Source organism: Phyllobates terribilis, unplaced genomic scaffold, assembly GCF_046119375.1.
Source record: "Phyllobates terribilis strain yellow unplaced genomic scaffold, ASM4611937v1 Scaffold_7__3_contigs__length_470593459, whole genome shotgun sequence".
NCBI classification, from domain to species: domain Eukaryota; kingdom Metazoa; phylum Chordata; class Amphibia; order Anura; family Dendrobatidae; genus Phyllobates; species Phyllobates terribilis.
This window is the reverse complement of record NW_027362767.1, coordinates 237615873-237634993: the sequence shown is the minus strand read 5'-3', so window position 1 is coordinate 237634993 and position 19121 is coordinate 237615873. Positions and strand designations below refer to the sequence as shown.

Genomic DNA, 19121 nt, shown 5'->3' with positions numbered 1-19121 from the left:
CTTTAACCCCTGTACAGGGATCTGGATTTACACTGGGCCCCTGGGTTAGGTCCATGGAGTGGCTACTAGCAGGTGAAGCAGGATAGCAGAAAATGGTTTAATAAGCCGGATAAAATAAATGTCTATCCTCAAGCAAAGGTCAAAATAAATAGAAATGGCATCAGGTACAACCTATAACTGGCAACTGGAGGAAGGGAGCTAGGAAGTCTACATAATAAGGGCCCACCCCCAAGGCTCATGGGAGGGGGTTAATGAGATGACAATGTGCAGGAAATAATCCTCAAGCTCCCTGCCCAGACAGCACAAGTTTCAGAATATCAAACAGATGAACTTTGATGTATCCAAGGAAAAACCATGAAACACGAGCAATCCATCCGACGTGGCCCTTATTACACATTAAACTTACCGACATCTGCATGTCTTTGCAACACTCAGCAAGACCAAAGCCATTCTCTTTTCCTCCCCAACTCTGAAAAGAAGGAAAAACAGAAGTGACTACGATGTGATTTTATAGCTACAGGTTATAGAATTAAATACTAGAGATCCTATTCATCAGGTTTCAGCAGAATTTTGGCCTAAAACTGTATGAAATCTTGCAAATTTTTTTGTACAAAAAATCATGGTTAATCAAAAATTTAGCAACTTTCTTTTTTTACATCAATCCCAACTTCCTGAAAAGTGGGTGCGATGCCACCAGGGGGCGGTTGTGTCCCAGCACGGCCAGCAAAATTCATCATAATGCACACAGCAGAAATGTATTCCTGTCTGGCTGATATATATTTTTGCAATGGCAGGGAGTGGAGCATCTTATGGTTTATTAAGACTGACGTGCAGATCTCCAGTCTTGATGAATAAGGGGTATTTGTGTATTTTAAGTTTACCTCTGCAAGATGCTGCAGCCGTGACAATAGGGGTGTTCTTTTGTCGGAGGCCAGGCGAGTGATGTAATTGGATCTCTTGCTGAAGACGTACAGAAGATTGAGCACAGCTAGCACAACTTGCATGTCGGAAGAGGCGAGCAGAGTGGTCAGGTGCTGGAAACAAGAAATAATAAGGTTAGCATTTTTTTTTTTGCTCTATGTACAGATTTGCACAGAAAAAGGGCCAATGCTTACTCTTGCAATTAAAGGCCAAACACCCACTGGGGATCATTTTACTTGGGGACCTGCATGTATCTCGAGAACAGGCCTCCCCCCCCCCCCCCTCCTCAATCCCACCACATCCAGGTCATAGATATACGGGCCTCTGTGCAGCAGCCAATGGTTACTTCATCATGCTGGGTGGGATAATCAAATCTTAAAATGGGTGCAGGTCTTTAAAGTGGCATATTCTGTGGCTAGGCCATACATTTTCAAATGGGGACTACCCTTCAGTTCTTGCTTACTAGCTCAAGTCAGAGCAGATTCCCCATATCTCTTGCTTTCTATCAGAAACAATCCATAGCGAAGCTTCCTGAATGCATCAGACTGTACATTTTCCCCAAAACTAGAAGCAACCCAACCATATCACTTTTCGCCCCACACAAGTACACACAGTCCTCACCTCGATAGAGCTGTAGAGATGCCGTGAGAAGCTGTATTCAATCAGCAAGGCAGTGAAGTTGAGCACTGCCAGAAGAAGTGCTTTCAATTGCTCCTTCTCGGGTCTATCGCACACAAGCATCCAAGACATGTTCTCCACAGTCTGCCCAGCGTCAGCCAGGATGCCATCAAAGCGATCCAAGAGGTCCACCCAGTGATATAGCTCGCACTAGAGAATGATAAAAAAGGAAAAAAAAATAAAAAATTACATTTACCTTTACACAGAACCAAAAGTAAAAAGAAAACCACCACCTGGAAGAGTTGGGTTCCATACCTTCCCAATATTCCATGTTTTGATCTGCTGGAGCTCCAGCAGAAGTTGCTCATCGGTACATAGTTTCAACTTGTCAATCAGAGACCTGCAATCAGCAGGCTGCAAAGTAGGAAAGAGTGTTAATTTGGAGTGTGTGATTACAGTACTATTAGCATTGTATGCATTGCCACATTCATAGGTGGCCCATTCACTTCTATAGGAGATGAGGAAAGAAGCAAAGCAGGGTGTGTGGCAACTGCTATTCTCCGCCTGGATTTGGTGTCCACTAGGTAATATCCTAAAATGGGAATACCCCCCTTTAAATCTGGCTCACACAGGCAGTTTCTGGGCACTTTGAGATTGCAATATTTGGTAATGTGCCTTGAGCAACACTCACCGCCTCTGTTGGCGTCTTCTTCAGCTTCGTCCTGTCCACCTTCATCTTCAGAGTTTACCGATTCTATAACCTAGAAAGTGGGAAACCGCAATGTTTTAGCATTTACAGCTGCAAGGCAAAGCGTGCACTCCGTTAATAGTTTGCATATTTCTTTATTTTGCAAACAAAAACAATGGTCTTTATTATTGGAGGGGTAAGAAATGCACCGTTGTAAGCCTGCATGTCGGAGAGCCATGGTATCAATGAATCAGAACCACGGACAGCAACACAATGGATTACACTTAAAGAGGGCCTGTTATCGGGTCAGAAGGGGTCAGGTTTTTTTCTCTTATTTTATTCCCGCTACTCCCTCGATTATAGATTTTTGTTTTTATATAAAATTCGCTACATGGTTCCAGAAATGTGGGCTTCTTTCGCTGCAATTTTTATATCGTATTTACAAGGGGGTGTGGCTCACAACACAATTATGCAAAACTGCCTAAAGACACGCCCCAGAGGAAGGTGTGAGCCACGCCCCCTCGGTAAGGGTCTACACAAAAAAGCCCACATATCTGGAACACTGTGGCCGATAGACAAAAACTGGTATACAGCAGCAGGAATAAAAGAAAAGCAAAAACCGGACACTTTTTACAAGGTCTTCTTTAATGGAAAGGTGTCATGACAAAATGACCTATCATATTAACCAGGTTTTTAAGGTAAATGTATTTTTCTGAATGAGATACTTTTTAACAGTATACCAAAATCTACCCCCTCATCCCCATTCCTCCCTTTGTTCCCAAATCTAAACATAGGTTCAAGGAAGCTGGTGTCCAAGAAGTAAAAATATTAGATAAAATCATTCAGAGGCACACATTTACTCATAGGCGAGTACAATCATTAACAGAATGAAGATAGCAAGAACTTCCGGCCGCGCAGTGAGGTTGCCTGACCTTATGATGTGCAGTGGCCTCCAGCCTGGCTGCAGCCGGAAGTCCTGGCCTATAGAGGAGGGGGTCAAAAATGTATCGCGCGTCAGCGGAAAGAAGAAGAGGACCGGATCACTACCTTATATAAAAAATATTCTAATTTTCATACCATTAGATTCATGCTTCCAGTTCTTTTCAGCAGCTCACAGCCTTGATTGTCAGCTTTCAGTGTGCATAGGCAAAAAGCTGCCAAATCAGTGGTGTAGGGAGCAGTTCTACAGAGCTCATAAATATGGAGGACTACATGGCAGCAGATTTACCAATCCTCTAGTGATAAAATTACTCTCAAGCAGCCCAGTAAGTGACACATCACTGGACTGTCACTACATTATGCAGCTCTCAGATTAAATGGCAAAAAGTTAAGTTGATGACAGATTCCCATTTAATAAGCAAGGAGAGGCCTTTGAACATGGAGGGGATGAGAGTTGTAACTTCGCCTATTGTGATTGATGAATCATGTACTATCAGCGGTGTATAGAGTTATTGGACATTGTAATCCTGTCTGTAGTGATAATGAGACTGCTGAAAAATGTCTTCTGTAAACAGGAAGTAATTTTAGTTTAAAGACTTTTTCTGGCTTTCATAAACAACAAAGGGATTGACCACTAGTTAGAAAACCTTTCTTAAAGGGGTTATCCACTACTTTCACATTGATGCCCTATCCATAAGATAGGGCATCAATGCATGATCCAGTTATCGGTGCCGCTGGCTGGAAGTCCTTACCTGCGGTGCTTGGCCATCAAGTTGCAGTGGCCAAAGCTTGTTACTGCACATCCGCCTCCTATTCAATTCAATGGGAGGTGGATGTGCAGTACCCCGTGGCGGCCACTAGAGATGGACGGCCAAGCACCACAGGTAAGGACTTCCAGCCGGTGGCACCGATAACAGCTGATCGGTGGGGGTGCCACGTGCGGGACCCCAGCCGATCATACACTGATGCCCTATCCTATGGCATCAATGTGAAAGTAGTGGATAACTACTTTATTCCCATATGCTTAAAAAAAAACAACCCTAGACTAATCTCACTCGCAATGTTGGAGGTTCGTCAGAAGGAAGATAGAGGACAGTAACTCAATAGCGCCCACTGTTCTAGCATGTGAGCCCTGCAGCCAATATAATGGAAGCTCCAGGAGAACCACCACAGACACCACTGGAACGGCATCGGTACGGAAAGCAAGTATGGAGAATTTTTTATTTTTACATCAGGGGATATAGTGATCCTACATAAAAAAGGGGTTGTTACAGAAATGGACAATACCGTTATGCAATAGGTAGTTTACTCATTCATTTCATTTTTAAAGGGATTTTACATTGAGGACATGTGCTGTATTTTAGTAAGAGGTCCAGACCCAGCTTAATAGCAGAATATGGGGAGGCAGCACTCCCGTCCGATCACTGTAGTACCTGACACTGCGATGTCTATGTGCATGCAGATATATTTGTGGCTCAATCAACTAAAGTGAGAAGCACTAATCTGCAGTCCATCTACAGCGGCATTGGACCTGTACTGTATTAAAGGACCATGGGGTCCCAATGAGTGCTGCCATCCCTTTGTTCTGCTTATTGGTGAGCACTTGGGGTGGGGCTCATAATGTAAATTTTTTTTTTTTTTTTCGTCTTCCCATTCTCCACTCCCACTTATTCATGCCTGAAAACGGGCGATTATATTTCCTCCCCAACTTACTCTAGCTGGAACCAGCGGGGCACCGTAAAAGGAGCAGAAAACAGCATTTGAAAGAGTCTGTTGCAAGACCGCAAGTGTCGTCCAGAAAGTTCAAGGAAGCAGGAACTCGATGGGAGGATGTAGTCAGAATGCAGCAGTGCCAACTAGAAATAAAGCAAGAACAGAGTTACAGCGGCCCACACAGGCAAGGTCTTCTTATACTGGTAGACCTACAATTAGGTCAGTTTCACAGGATCGCACCTGAACTAATAGTATCACGGATCCTTAGGATGCAGTTAATCAGGGGATGGGCCCTGCGCCGCGGTCTGACAAGGAATTGTGCCCTTATTGCACTGGTGGGAAACTGGCCCAAAAACGTAAATGTTTCTATGAACACTTGGACATTGCTCAGAGGCCCAGGTTGAACATAAACTTTCTGTTCAGAAATATGGCGATGCAGTTGTCACTTGTGAAATAACTAAAATAAATTCTGGCAAGAGCACAAATGTGATCTGACCTTATCAGCTACGTGTGAATCCCCCCCCCCCCCTACACAGGGAAGTGGAGTCTGTGTCCATTTTGGTGGAGTCGGTATAAAATGGACCAATTCCTAAAATATATAATAAATTGGGTACAGTAATTCACTGCAGTTTGTGGGGAATATTTTTTTCATAAGAATTTGGGAAAGTTATGAAATGTCCTATAAATGTCTGTCCTATTCCTGATCTAAGGGTCTAGACTTTTAGCTGAGATTAATCTGTGCTGCAGTTTATGTATATGATAAGTAGTGAAGCTCGTCCTCTACAGATAAGGGGCATAAAAACCAAACACACAGGGTAGGGATGCCTGCACTCATCTCAGAACTGCTGGAGTGAACAGGAGAGCAGGATTAAGGTAAGTACTTCTTAAAGCATATCTAAACTTTCAAAAAACTGTGCATAAATCAATATTCCAGTATATGTTCGCTGTATGCTTGATGTTTTTAGTTTGTTTTTCCTCTTCGCTCAAATATATTTTATGTTCTATCTAAATGGCTTGATTATTGTATTATAAAATGATTAAAAGCCTGATATTACCATTTACTACAGTAAATTTATCACTTAAACATGAGCCATATATGAGGGAGTCAGAGTCGTGAAGTCATGGAAATTGAGGAGCTGGAGGTTTTGGTTACGGACTTCACAGCCCTGCCCCTACATATAGTCATTATTAAAGAACATGTCATCAGGTCAAAAGTAGGCAGATTTAGCTCTTAGGTTATTCCTGCTGCTCCCCTGAATATTCAATTCTATATTATTATTTTTTATTTTTTTTAAATCTGCCATACTGTTCTAGAGATATGAAAATTTATATTCAGTGCTAATTCTTATTATCTTTACAACATGGTGTCACTCACAGGATCCTCAAGGGTGTGTCTTTAGACTACTCTGCATTACCCTGTGAGCCATGCCCCCCAGGAAAAAAAATCATAAAAAGTAGCACAAAATAAAAAGGCCCATATCTCTGGGACTGTATGACGGATTAAAAAAAAAAAAAAAAAAAAAAAAAAAAAAAAAAAAAAAAAAACACAATACTAAGGGCAGCAGTGGGAATAAAATGTGAGCAAAAATCGCCCACTTCCGGTCCTCTATAATGAAGACACTGCCATTGGAAAAGCTGAAGTTTTTACCACCAATATAGAGGACAAGGACATGTTCTCTAACCATAAACCCAGGTCCTCAGAAAACAGGCTGAATGGAAGATGAAAAACTAAAAACTTTATAGGACACCAACTCTAGAAGCGTAAGTCTATGTTCACACACGTTGGGTTTTTCAACATTTTTTGCTGCAGATTTTTATGCAAATTTTCAGCTGCGTTTTGCAGTACCAGCAAAGTCCAAGAAAAAACAGAATTCTCTGTTCACACATCATGGTTTGTTTTTTTTGCTGCATATTTTGTGCCTTGGTTGGGTTTTTGGAAAATAGAGCATGTGACTTTCAGCGTTTTTTCACCCATAGAAAGTAATGGGTGGTGAAAAAAATGCATAATAAAAAAAAAAAAAAAAAAAAACACACACCAAAATTAGCATCAGCGTTTTGTTTTTGTTTTTTTTCACAGAACTTTATGTACATGCATAAATAGAGACAAAAGGACAGTGAAAAAAAAAAAGCAGCAAAACCTGTTTCGGACACAGCTGATTTCCTGCCAGACATTGGGTTTTGCTGCAGATTTGTGATGCTGAAAAACCCAACATGTGTGAACAATCTATGAAAAGAAAACAAAAAAAAACTCGATATGAAGTGAGGCAAATGTCTACATCAACTAACATCCCATCTTTCAATTTCTGAAAGGCTTTTGGAAATTGTAGTCCAATAGCCCAACCTGAAAATGCTTTACCTTTCCATTTCTTTCTCCCAGTCTCTCCACATACAAACACTACTGGATTTTGGCCTTTTGATAAACTTTGGCAAAAGCAAAATTTCAGCAAGTGACTGATGACAACGACTGTCAAGGCTAACAATTTTTCTGTCATTTGCATAGGAAGACTTTTACTAGTAGGGGATTTCAGAGCTTTTGGAAGACCCCGGTTTAGGCAGTATATAAAAATAAAAAAAATAAAAAATAAATTAAAAAAAAAAAGCCTTTTATGGGAGCACATGCCTACCGGCAGCAGAAGTCGGTGTAGGCCTTTACAGCGGCATAAGTGGCAACTTGAGTTGGTGTGAATCGATTCGCAGGACCTCGTCCGGTGACCACCAGACAGAAGCCCTGTAAAAACTCTTACCTGTAAAAATCTGTGACTTTTGATAAGCCGGCCTGGCGCCATGTCACATCTGTGGTAGGCAGCAACAATGATGGACCATTCACTCTGACCCCACCGCTGCCACAGTCAGGTGCAGAGGACGGCACTGCACTGCTGTGGCCATGTAAACTATCAAGAATCAAGGAAATGACTATGAGAGCAGCAGGGGATTCGAAAGGCAAGAATGAGTCTAGTTTTTATTTCAGGAGCAGCATATAATGGGGTTTGCCCAAGAAAAAAAAACATAAAACCCGTTAAGTAATGCAAATCTATACTGCTGCAAAGGGTAAGTGGAGTAGTAATAGTAGAAACCCTTTGAGAAGTGAACGCTGCAGCTACATGCCATGGTCAACTCTACTATTTCCCCCTTTAGCTGTAGGTTCTCCATTACTGGAGGAGTAAGGGCTTGTTCACAAGTTGAGTTTTTGCAGCGGGGGAAAAAAAAAAAAAAAAAACAACTAAAAAGCTGAATTTTACAGTATTAGTATTTTACACTGCGTTTTTTTTTTTTTTCATGCCAACACTTTTGCACCAGAAAAATCTGCTGCAAATACTAAGGTGTACACATACCCTAATGCTTTCTGCAGACGATGGAGAGACCTCCGGAGATCCGACCACTGTGTTAGCCCCTTTAATATGGCACCATGTAAGTCTTTGACTGTTGTGGTGTATCACATTCCTTAACTTTTACATTACAACCAGAATAAAATGCAGCTGCCGCCTCTTCCTTGTCTTTGCTAATTCGCACCTGTACAAACAATTATCTTGGCACCGAGCAAGAAGTAACAAGTGCAGGATGCAAACCCTACCTGTGAGACTACAACTCCCAGCATGCACTAGGCAGGTTCTCTGCCTCAGCTGTAGGAGCGCCCCCATTGCTCCTCATACGGCGTCAATATTAATTGTTTAAAGGGAAAGACGACCAGATCCTGTAATGTGTAGACTTGTGACCACGGCATTTCTTCTCGGGTCTGACCGCTCCGTACAAACACGGCATCGAAATTAGATTAGATTGATAAATGTGGCCGCTCCTTACCCTGCAACCCCCGGTATATTATATCACACAGATGACTTCCTGCCTAGTAATCCAATTAACGCACAGTGCAGTCACACATTATCATGGCCGGTAGCAACAAGCCACATCTGAATCCACAATGCCTCAGTGTATGACCCGCTGCAGCCGTTCAGGACGATGCACCCAAAATGATAATTGGACAATATTCTCTACCTCCAGGATATTAACCACCAAAAAGACAGAAAAAGTAGTAAAAAACACCTTTACGCTTCACGAATACATAAACATTGTACAGACTGCAATTTTACAGCAATGTGCATGGAAGAAAAAAAAATAAAAATTAAGAATGGAGGGATTTTTAAATTTTACAGTAAATAGCTGGCTGCCTAGGTTACCGGCCATCTCTCTAGTCTATCAGAGGAGGTCGGTTTCCTAGACAAGTACAGAAGCTGCACAGATCACGGGATTCTGCACTCATTCGATGCTGCAGATGTAAAAGCTGCCTCTAGGAAGGCGCTCAGCAACACTACCACACCGCTGGTCCCACCTGTCAATCAAGAGTGCACACCCCACCCTCCACGGAAAACAGGAGGCTGGGAGGGAGAGGAGCTGTGTGCTCCCAAAGATAGATGACGTTTAGACAACACCTTTAATACGGTACTTAGGCATAGCATGGAGGCACCACCCCACGACATAGCCCCATAATGCAGAACGGTGTGCCACCATACAGGCTTTGCCTTGATCGTCAGGCCTTGCAACTAATTAAAAAAGCATTTCAGTGTTTTACTGAGCAGGAAACGGCTTGGATTATTATATAGCAAAGACACTACACACCCATCGCTTCACGCATAACGAGCATTAACTCTTTCAACCTCACTAGATTACAGATCTCGTCCCAGTAATCCGCATTAGGTCCACATCACAAGTCGCCGGATTCACAAGAGCATATTTCATAGTCCTGGGGCTGACGGCGGGTTTCCCCGACTCAAACTTATAGCCTCGTATGCGTCCATGAAGTTTGCAGCAGTCTGTACATTGGTCCGATCCTAGTCTGACATGGACTATGCAATGATACAACTGGAGGGGGAACTATGGGGGAATGTTATCCTCGCCTTTAGCACCATTTTATAATCCTACAGTCAAGAGACCATTGATTATTGTGAATATATGCAAAATAATTGACTGCCAACTTTCCTGTAGCTCCAGTCTATCTGAGCTTAAGGGCCAGTGACACTGGGCAACTCTCCATTATAATCAGCAGCCCACAGCCAAGTTCTCACATACTACAGGGTGGCAAATCCACAAGCATTTTAGTGTGAATTGCGGCAGACAGAGAATGATGGATATGATCTTAAGTGCTAATTAGCCTTGATGTCAAATAAATGTAAATCAGGGATGGGCTAAATATCAAACCTTAAAAGAGCCAGTTAGCCAAGCGTCAGTAGCCAAAACCAACGAGACAAAAAATACAGAGGCATCCTGGTCAGTGACTACTTATGCCCTTCGAGGAAGACCCCGGCGATCAGCTGATTGCAGACACTCAAATGAAAGTCATAGTCATATCCTAGAGATCAGGGATAAAGGATTATTTTTGGACATACCCCTTTAAGAAGGCACTTCTATTCAAATGGGTTCTCCGGGCTTATGATATTGATGACCTATATTTACAGAAGGCCATCAATACCAGACCGGTGGGAGTGCAAAACCAGACGTTCCCAACGAAACAGCACCGCTCCTCACAATGTGTTCTGGCAATTCCAGGTGAACGGGAGCTGAGCTGCAGTACCGGAGAACTGCCACTGCATGGCGCTGTGCTGTTACAGCACAGTACACTGCAGTACCTGTAAACAGCTGGGAGGGAAGGAGTGCCGGCCCCCACCGTTTTGACATGGATGACCCATTTTAAGAATAGATCATCAATATCATAAACCTAGAAAAAAAACTTTTTTTGTCCAAGATATTGCATTTTATAAACACATCTGGGATGTTATGTCTTCGTTTTGTTTTTTGCCTAATTTATCAGTTTTCTCCTCTTTACCTTTTCCAGTATGTTCAAAAAACGGTGGGAAAATGGAGAGCGCATATTATAACCAGATCACAGATTGCGATCATCTATAAAGGATTCTTAAAATACAAAAAAAAAAAAAAAAAAAAAGAAGTAGGAGTTAGATATATTGCTCATATCACGCTGAGGTTAAGAGGTTCCTTTAGGGGGCACTGTCCAATTTTTCCAATGAAAAGGGAGATCCAGCTTCAACAGCCCATTCTCATATACCCCATTAATATATTGGTAAAACTGAAGGGGTGGGGCTTCTTTTCAGGATCCTCATCTCTCAGCCAAAGTAGATATTGTTTGTAAAGACCGCCCCTCGCTCCGAAGGACCAGTCTCATTGATGTGAATGGACACTTAAAATTCTTCATTTCCCCTATAGGGGTGCTGTCTGATTGCAGGGGGTCAGGGATCAATTTGTTGTCAAGGTCCTTTCTACCAAGTAGTGATTGTCCATAGCGGAGAGACCCTTTAAAGAGATTGTCCAGGCTTGGGGTTCAAGTCTGCAGTCACAAATGGCATACCTGCTGTCACGTGATTTTCCCGCTCCCGGAGAATCCTGACAGCGCGCACTGTGAGGATTCACAAGTCTGCAGTCACAAAAAGTGACTTCAGCCCCAAGTATGGACAACCCCCTTAAGGTTTGACTATTTGCAGTTTACACACTGACCCAAAAACAAAAAATTATAATTGTATACTGGAAGATGCCACTAGGGGCAGAATTTCATCATTCACCTTTGTCTAGAATCTTGAGCTCAGAATTAGGCCTCATTCAGACGTAGCTTTTTCATGCACGCGTTCTATCCGATTAAATAGGTACCCATTATAGTCTATGTGACTGATCATATGGCCATGTTTTTGCTTGTTTTTTTTTTTTTGGCAAAAGATGTGTCCAATAAAAAAAAAAAAAAAAAAAAGGGGGGGGGGCACGTCCATTTTCTCATCCTAGTCAGTAAGACTCACGGGCAGCACACAGTTGCAATTCGTGCGCTGTCAGTTTTTATTGCATGAAATAAGTATTTGATCATGGAACCAACCAGCAAGAATTCTGGCTCTCACAGACCTGTTAGTTCTTCTTTAACCCCTTAAGGACCGGAGCATTTTCAGTTTTTGCATTTTCGTTTTTTGCTCCCCTTGCTCCCAGAGCCATAGCGTTTTTATTTTTTGGTCAATATGGCCATGTGAGGGCTTATTTTTTGCGGGACGAGTTGTACTTTTCAACGCCATTACTAGTTTTACCATATAGTGTACGGGAAAAAAATTCCAAGCGCCGTGAAATTGCAAAAAAAGTGCAATACCACAGATGGTTTTTTTATTTTTATTTTTTTTACCACGTTCACTGAATGCTAAAACTGACCTGTCACCATTATTCTCCAGGTCATTACGAGTTCATAAACACCAAATATCTATAGGTTCTTTTTTAATTAAGTGGGGGAAAAAAATTCCAAAGTTTGGTAAAAAAAAAAACAAAAAAAAAGTGCCATTTTCCGAGACCCGTAGCGTCTCTATTTTTTGGGATCTGGGGCTGGGTGAGGGCTTATTTTTTGCGCACCGAGCTGAAGTTTTTATTGATGCTATTTTGGGGTAGATCCGATGTTTTGATCGCCCGTTATTGCAATTTTGCGGCGACCAAAAAACGTAATTCTGGCGTTTAGAATTTTTTTCTCGTTACGCCGTTTACCGATCGGATTAATTCTTTTTTTATATTGATAGATCGGGCGATTCTGAATGCGGCGATACCAAATATGTGTATGTGGGTTTTTTTTTTGTTTTTATTATTTTATTTTGAATAGGGGGTGATTTAAACTTTTATATTTTATTTTTTAAAACATTTTTTTTCACTTTTTGCTTGCTTCTATAGTCTCCATAGGAGACTAGAAGCAGCACTCATTTGATCGGCTCTGCTGTATACAGGGGACGAGCAGATCCCCCGCATGCAGCAGAAATGGTCCTGTGCTATGAGCGCCGACCACTAGGTGGCGCTCATAGCGACTAGATCATGACAACCACTGGTGCCTGCTGCAGACCCAGGGTTGTCATGACCACCCATCGGCGGACCCACGATCATGTGACGGGGTCGCCGATGGGCGGGGTAAGTGACGCGCTTCCCGGAAGCGCGAGTTAAATGCCGCTGTCGGAGATTGACAGCGGCATTTAACATGTTAACAGCCGCGGGTGGATCGCGATTCCACCCGCGGCTGTTGTGGGCACATGTCAGCTGTAATAATCAGCTGACATGTGCTCGGTTCAGTGCGGGCTCAGCGCCGGAGCCCTCACTGAACCAGGGGTGATGATGCAGGGCGTACTAGTATGCCCTATGTCTTAAAGGGGTTAAGAAGCCCTCCTACTCTGCACTCATTACCTGTATTAATTGCACTTGATTGAACTCGTTAACTGTATAAAAGACACCTGTCTACACACTCCAACCTCTCCACCATGGCCAAGACCAAAGAGCTGTCTAAGGACACCATGGACAAAATTGTAGACCTGCACAAGGCTGGGATGAGCTACAGGACAATAGACAGTTTGGTGAGAGAGCAACAACTGTTAGCACAATTATTAGAAAATGGAAAAAAACAAGATGACTGTCAATCTTCCTTGGTCTGGGGCTCCATGCAAGGTCTCGTCTAGTGGGGTAAGGATGTTTCTGAGAGAGGTCAGGAATCAGCCCTGAACTACAAGAGAGGACCCGGTCAATGACCTGAAGAGAGCTGGGACCACAGTCTCAAACATTACCGTTAGTAACACTCCACCATGGATTAAAATCCTGCAGGACACGCAAGGTCCCCCCTGCTTACGCCAGCACATGTCCAGACGCATTTGAAGTTCGCCAATGACCATCTGGAAGAGCTAGAGGAGGCATGGGAGAAGGTCATGTGGTCAGATGAGCCCAAAATAGAACTTTTTGGTATCAACTCCACTTGCCGTGTTTGGAGGAAGAAGGATGAGTACAATCCCCCAAGAACACAATCCCAACTGTGAAGCATGGTGGGGGAAACATACTTTGTGGGTGCTTTTCTGCAAAGGGGACTGGACGACTGCACCGTATTGAAGAGAGGATGGATGGGGTCATGTATTGCGAGATTTTGGCCAACAACCTCCTTTCCTCAGTAAGATCATTGAAGATGGGTCGTGGCTGGGTCTTCCAGCATGACAATGACCCAAAACACACAGCCAGGGTAACTAAGGAGTGGCTCCGTAAGAATCATTTCAAGGTCCTGGAGTGGCCTTGCTAGACTCCAGATCTGAACCCAATAGTAAATCTTTGGAGGGAGCTGAAACTCAATGTTGCCCAGCGACAGCCCCGAAACCTGAAAGATCTGGAGAAGATCTGTATGGAGGAGGGGGCCAAAATCCCTGCTGCAGTGTGTGCAAACCTGGTCAAGAACTACAGGAAACGTCTGACCTCTGTAACTGCAAACAAAGTTTCTGCAGCAAATATTAAGTTCTGTTTTTCTATTGTATCAAATAATTATTTCATGCAATAAAATTCAAATTATGTAAGACTCATACAATGTGGTTTTCTGATTTTTATTTTCAGATTCTGTCTCTCACAGGTGAAGTGTACCTACGATAAAAATTACAGACCTCTCCATTCTTTGTAGGTGGGAAAACTTGCAAAATCGACAGTGTATCAAATACTGTATGTGAGGGAGGAGAGAGAGAGAAAAAAAAAGGGGGACATCTGAATGAGGGCTAAGACGTCTGTGTTCAGACAGTAATTGCAGACCCTGGTACTACGATCTGAACACGGATGTGTGAAACCAGGGGAAGAAAAATAATGCTATAAAAATGATAAAATTTTACCACTACAACTTTTAGTAATAGAAGGACCACATAGAGGCGCAGGGCCTGATTCAGACAGGTGTTCGCCAGTCTTACTGAAAGGTGTGTTGGAGTTAAATTACACCCCGCATGCACCTCTGCCAGAAATGTTACTCCAAACACTGGAGTATAGTCGAGAGGGCTTTGCCACGCATCATCACAGCGCCGTCCTCTTTCAGAAAGTCGTTCAGAAATGGCGTAAAAAAAAAAACAACCCCCAAAAAAGGCAAATTGCTAAATTTTTGCAAACAAAAATATTTTTAAACATTTTATTGCACAACTCTGCAACACCTTGATGCATCGGGCTCAGGAACTATTAGCTGGACTGAACGTGATGGATCCATGGTTGGCTGGTGATATTAGGGAGACGTACACTACCGCTCCTCACACCCACTAATTATCTATACAGGTCAGGCCTGATCAATCACTTCTGCCTCCGTTCTGTTTTGAATATGTCAGGTAATCCCCAGCAGATTGCTTCCCACCCATATTTAAAGAGTTCCAAGGTCAATTAGTGTTACTTATTTTAATACCATCTGCCAAAATAATAATAGCATATAGGTTGTACTAATGACACATGCGTTGGCCGGTCAGCACAATCCGATAACTTGTGGATAGGATCAGATGTCTCTGTTTACAAGTGAAAAAGCAGCACTTAGTGCCGATAACCAGGCAGGGCAATCAGTGACGGGGCTCAATGTCACGCGATACCCCAGAACTCCTGACATCCCCATATAGTGGACTGCGGTATGAAAAATGAATGCAGGTACAAAAAAAAAAAAATTACATATCCGTGTGGAATTCAGCAGCAGGTGGTCACTTCTCCAGCAGCGCCACCACAGTAAGAGCGAAGTATTACATATGGCTGCTCATCTAATGCAATGACTAGAGCGGTGGGGAGGGGGGGTCCTGACCTCTGAGACCCCCCTCTGTTATACTCTGCTGTTGCTTGCGGTCTCAGAATGAATGGAGCAGCGATAACAGAGCTCAAATTCTCAGCTCTCACAATCACATCCAGTAAGTAGTTATCGCCTATCCAAAGCATATGTAATAAACTTTACTGGAAAATCCCTTTAAACGCAGTACGGCGGGAGGATGCCTCACTACACCGACAGGATGTCTTCATCTCCGCACACCCTCTGAGCAAGAATAACTGCATTCATCTTCCATGTCAGGGCTGCCACTTGTGAAATTCGGTTAATTCTCAGGGTCACATCAGGCAACGTGTGACCGGGACGTCTTTATTGACAAAGTGAAAGTCAACTAAACAAAAAATTCCCACTGTTATTCATGTCATCGCTTATGACAGCAGTGGGAAAGTCATGGCTTGTCTTCTGCTGTGAATTTCTAACAAATATGGACAAGAATTGAAGGGGTTTTCTATTACACAGATGACTTATTTGATTAAGAGCTGAACTGCAGTACCCATAAGTGGCCACTAAACAACGTATGGCGCTGTGCAGACACGGCTCACTGTCAATCACCGAGTGTGGGACCGCCCACTGGACTCCTACATAAACACCAGGGATGTCAATGAATACAAGTCTTACTAAAACTTTTCCCACAAAAAAAGGTCTACGAGTATGATCAGCTTATTATCATCCCGCAACTGCATATCTGAGATCATTTTCAACATGACAGGTTCCCTTTAAACCGGCAGCTGAAAAAGAGACCATTGATCAATGTATAATTCTCAGCAAATATCCTCAAAATATCTTTAGATCTAGTCGCAGTTTTTGGAGAAGGTGCAGAGCATAAATTGCGTTATTGCAGAGCTGGAAATCTTCAGTCCTTATTGCTGGGGCTACTCAACTGGCTTTAAAAAGATGACTGTCAATCGCTGTCAGATGGCTTCCTTATACACATGCATAATCAGTGTGAACATGCTTCCGACGTGAAGGAGTTAAGTTGCTTTCAGTCACTTGTCACCTCTGACGACAAGGTTTGGGCTTTTAAAAAAAAAAAAAAATTCACCATGTCCAATCCTCCTTTTTACCTTCCTCGCACACAGGTCACCCATTCACATAAGCAGGGCTGTTGAGTCGGAGCCCATTTTGGTGGAGTTGGTATAAAATGGACCGACTCCAACTCCTAAAATATATAACAAATTGGGTACAGTAGTTCAATGCAGTTTGTGGGGAATATTTTTTCATAAGAATTTGGGAAAGTTATGAAATGTCCTATAAATGTCTGTCCTATTCCTGATCTAAGGGTCTAGACTTTTAGCTGAGATGAATCTGTGCTACAGTAAATTTATCACTTAAATATGAGCCCTGTATGAGGGAGTTGGTGTCATAGAAATTGAGGAGTCGGAGGTTTGGCTTAACGACTCCACAGCCCTGCACATAAGATCATCAGCTGGTCCCACTGTAATTTCCAGATCAGAATCCGGAGGGGGTGATCAATATGTTGTCCTGACGGCCGCATTTTGAAAGTGAGAGAAAGCCTTTAAAACCAGGATTTTTTTCCTACATTTAGTCATTATTAGCCAAAATACAGCAAAAAAAAAAAACATCCAAATAAAAATAAATATTGTAGATGAGCAAAATATGTGACAAAAAAAAAAAAAGCTTTATTGCTGGGTGAACTTCCCACTGCGGAGCTGTAGTTCCCTTGTACGGAGGCTCAATTAGGGAACTATAATCAAAGCACTGAATTGTCTTATATGTCCGGAAGAGGAATTCTGCCCAACGGCGCCACTACTTGGCAGCTGTACCCTGATCTCAGAACAGATCGGCCCACGTTTATTAATGGCGTCTACAGGACCCCGTACAAGTCGGCTGATCCCGTCGATTTCAGAGAAAATCGGCTGAACATCTGTTCCCTGATCGATCACATTGGAGGAGAGAAGGATCTGAGGATCCAGTCTGTTCAATTTGAGCACTTTTTTTTTTGTTGTTGGGAGCGGAGACAATTCCTGGCAAGTGGAATCTCAGAACACGATAATTCCTGTCAACAGCCATCTAATGTGTTTCGAGGGGCTTACAATTACACATGAAAGCTACAAAACACCCCAAATCTACCAGTGTGGCTCACCCTGCAATACATAACTGCATCCTGCAAGAAATTTAAAACTTTTACTTGTGCCAACATTTAATCTAGAGTTGTCCTTTTTCCAGAGACTTGAGATCCTCTCCATAAAAATTAATTTATGCCAAAAAGGTGGTCTAGACATGGGCCAATGTATCACACACTTACACATGTACAGCAGTACTGCACGGACATAATCAAATCAATAATCAAAGTCATAAACATGTCAATAATACTAGTGTGGGGGATGGAGATGTTCAAGTTTGTTTAAATAAAGTTAATAAAAAAAAAACAACACATTTTTTAAAAGACATTGTCCGGTGAGAACTATACCCCCCCCCCCCAACAGCCTCGGATAATAAACGGAGTGGAAAAGGTGGTTTGCTTTCACTGGACTGCCCCTTTAAGAGCGTTAAAGACAATCTTTAAACAAATGGGTACAAGCGATCACATGACAAGACAAGGAGGGTGCGTGCCAGGTATGTCAGTGATTAAAGGAGAACTCCACCTAAATATCTATGCAGGCAGAGGGGATAAATTAGGGATCATGGAGAAGGGGGAGAGAAGATAAATGATAGATATTATACACGCCTCACAAAAAAAAGGAAAAAGTGTGAATTGGCTGCTAACAGAGAACAATAGCTGGCAAAATATGACTTTTGGAGTGGCTGTCGCTTTAAGAGTCCGGCAGAGCCCGGAGCGGATCACGTGACGCCCGGCAGGCACCGGCAGAAAAGAGCTGGGTCATGGTCAGGCGGGGGCGCTGTGAGGGGAGCACACGGCCTTGTGGGGAGCGCAGGCCGAGGCCTAGCGGGTGTCAAGCGGCTCCGGCCGGAAGACGCGGAAGGAGAGGCCCCAGGAAAGGGGGAAATCAGCGAGCGACGCAGTACAGGCCGAGCCCCGACTGAGGGAAGCCGCTTCCCGGGTGACAGGAGGAGGTGCCGCCAGTGCTGCGGAGGCCGCCTCCGTGTGTCAGCTGCCGAGGCTCCACATCCCCGCCGCCACTCCCGCCCTCCGCGGGGCCGTTTACCTGGTCGGTCAGCAGCTTCACTTCCGAGCTCCAGCCGCCTCCGCCATCTTAAACCAAGCCGAAGCCCCCTACTGAGTGCCGGAGCCCTGAGCGCAAGAGCCGCGGCCGCCTGGTCTCGCGAGACTGCGCAGCTCCCGCCCCCTCCGTCTGCTCCTACGCTGAGATCTCGCGAGAGTCTCCCACCCCTTTCCTTCTCTGCTGCTCCGCCTTCTTCTCCTGTGAGCGCGCTCTGGGCCTAGATATCGCGAGAACATCCACGGCGAGTGGAGGGCCCCCCGGCAAGTCTCGGAGCGGCCGGAAATCTCGCGATATGTGCTGTTACCAGCATAGGGAGTTTGGGTGGAGGAGGTGTTAGGAGAGCGGCTGCTGCATCACCTGTACAAAGGCGCCCTGTGGCCTCTATACTGCAGGCTCCTCACCTCTACAATGGCGCCCTGTGGCCTCTATACTGCAGGCTCCTCACCTGTACAATGGCGCCCTGTGGCCTGTATACTGCAGGGTCCTCACCTCTACAATGGCGCCCTGTGGC

At 43.7% G+C, this 19121-nt stretch overlaps 1 protein-coding gene across 8 annotated transcripts in view; it reads right to left on the bottom strand.

Moving 5' to 3' along the window:
• The window catches only part of HUWE1 (HECT, UBA and WWE domain containing E3 ubiquitin protein ligase 1), a 72963-nt gene extending 54216 nt beyond the window's left edge, over nucleotides 1-18747 (bottom strand). For all 8 annotated transcript variants that reach the window (XM_073639883.1, XM_073639882.1, XM_073639879.1 and 5 more), the window contains exons 1-7: nucleotides 18593-18747; nucleotides 4880-5022; nucleotides 2231-2300; nucleotides 1855-1953; nucleotides 1543-1749; nucleotides 882-1034; nucleotides 407-469 (exon numbers count right to left, since the gene is read on the bottom strand). In XM_073639883.1, the coding sequence (XP_073495984.1) occupies nucleotides 407-469; nucleotides 882-1034; nucleotides 1543-1749; nucleotides 1855-1953; nucleotides 2231-2275 (567 nt within the window). In that variant the 5' untranslated portion in view covers nucleotides 2276-2300; nucleotides 4880-5022; nucleotides 18593-18747. The remainder of the gene's footprint in view (nucleotides 1-406; nucleotides 470-881; nucleotides 1035-1542; nucleotides 1750-1854; nucleotides 1954-2230; nucleotides 2301-4879; nucleotides 5023-18592) is intronic.
• Between the last annotated feature and the right edge of the window lie 374 nt (nucleotides 18748-19121).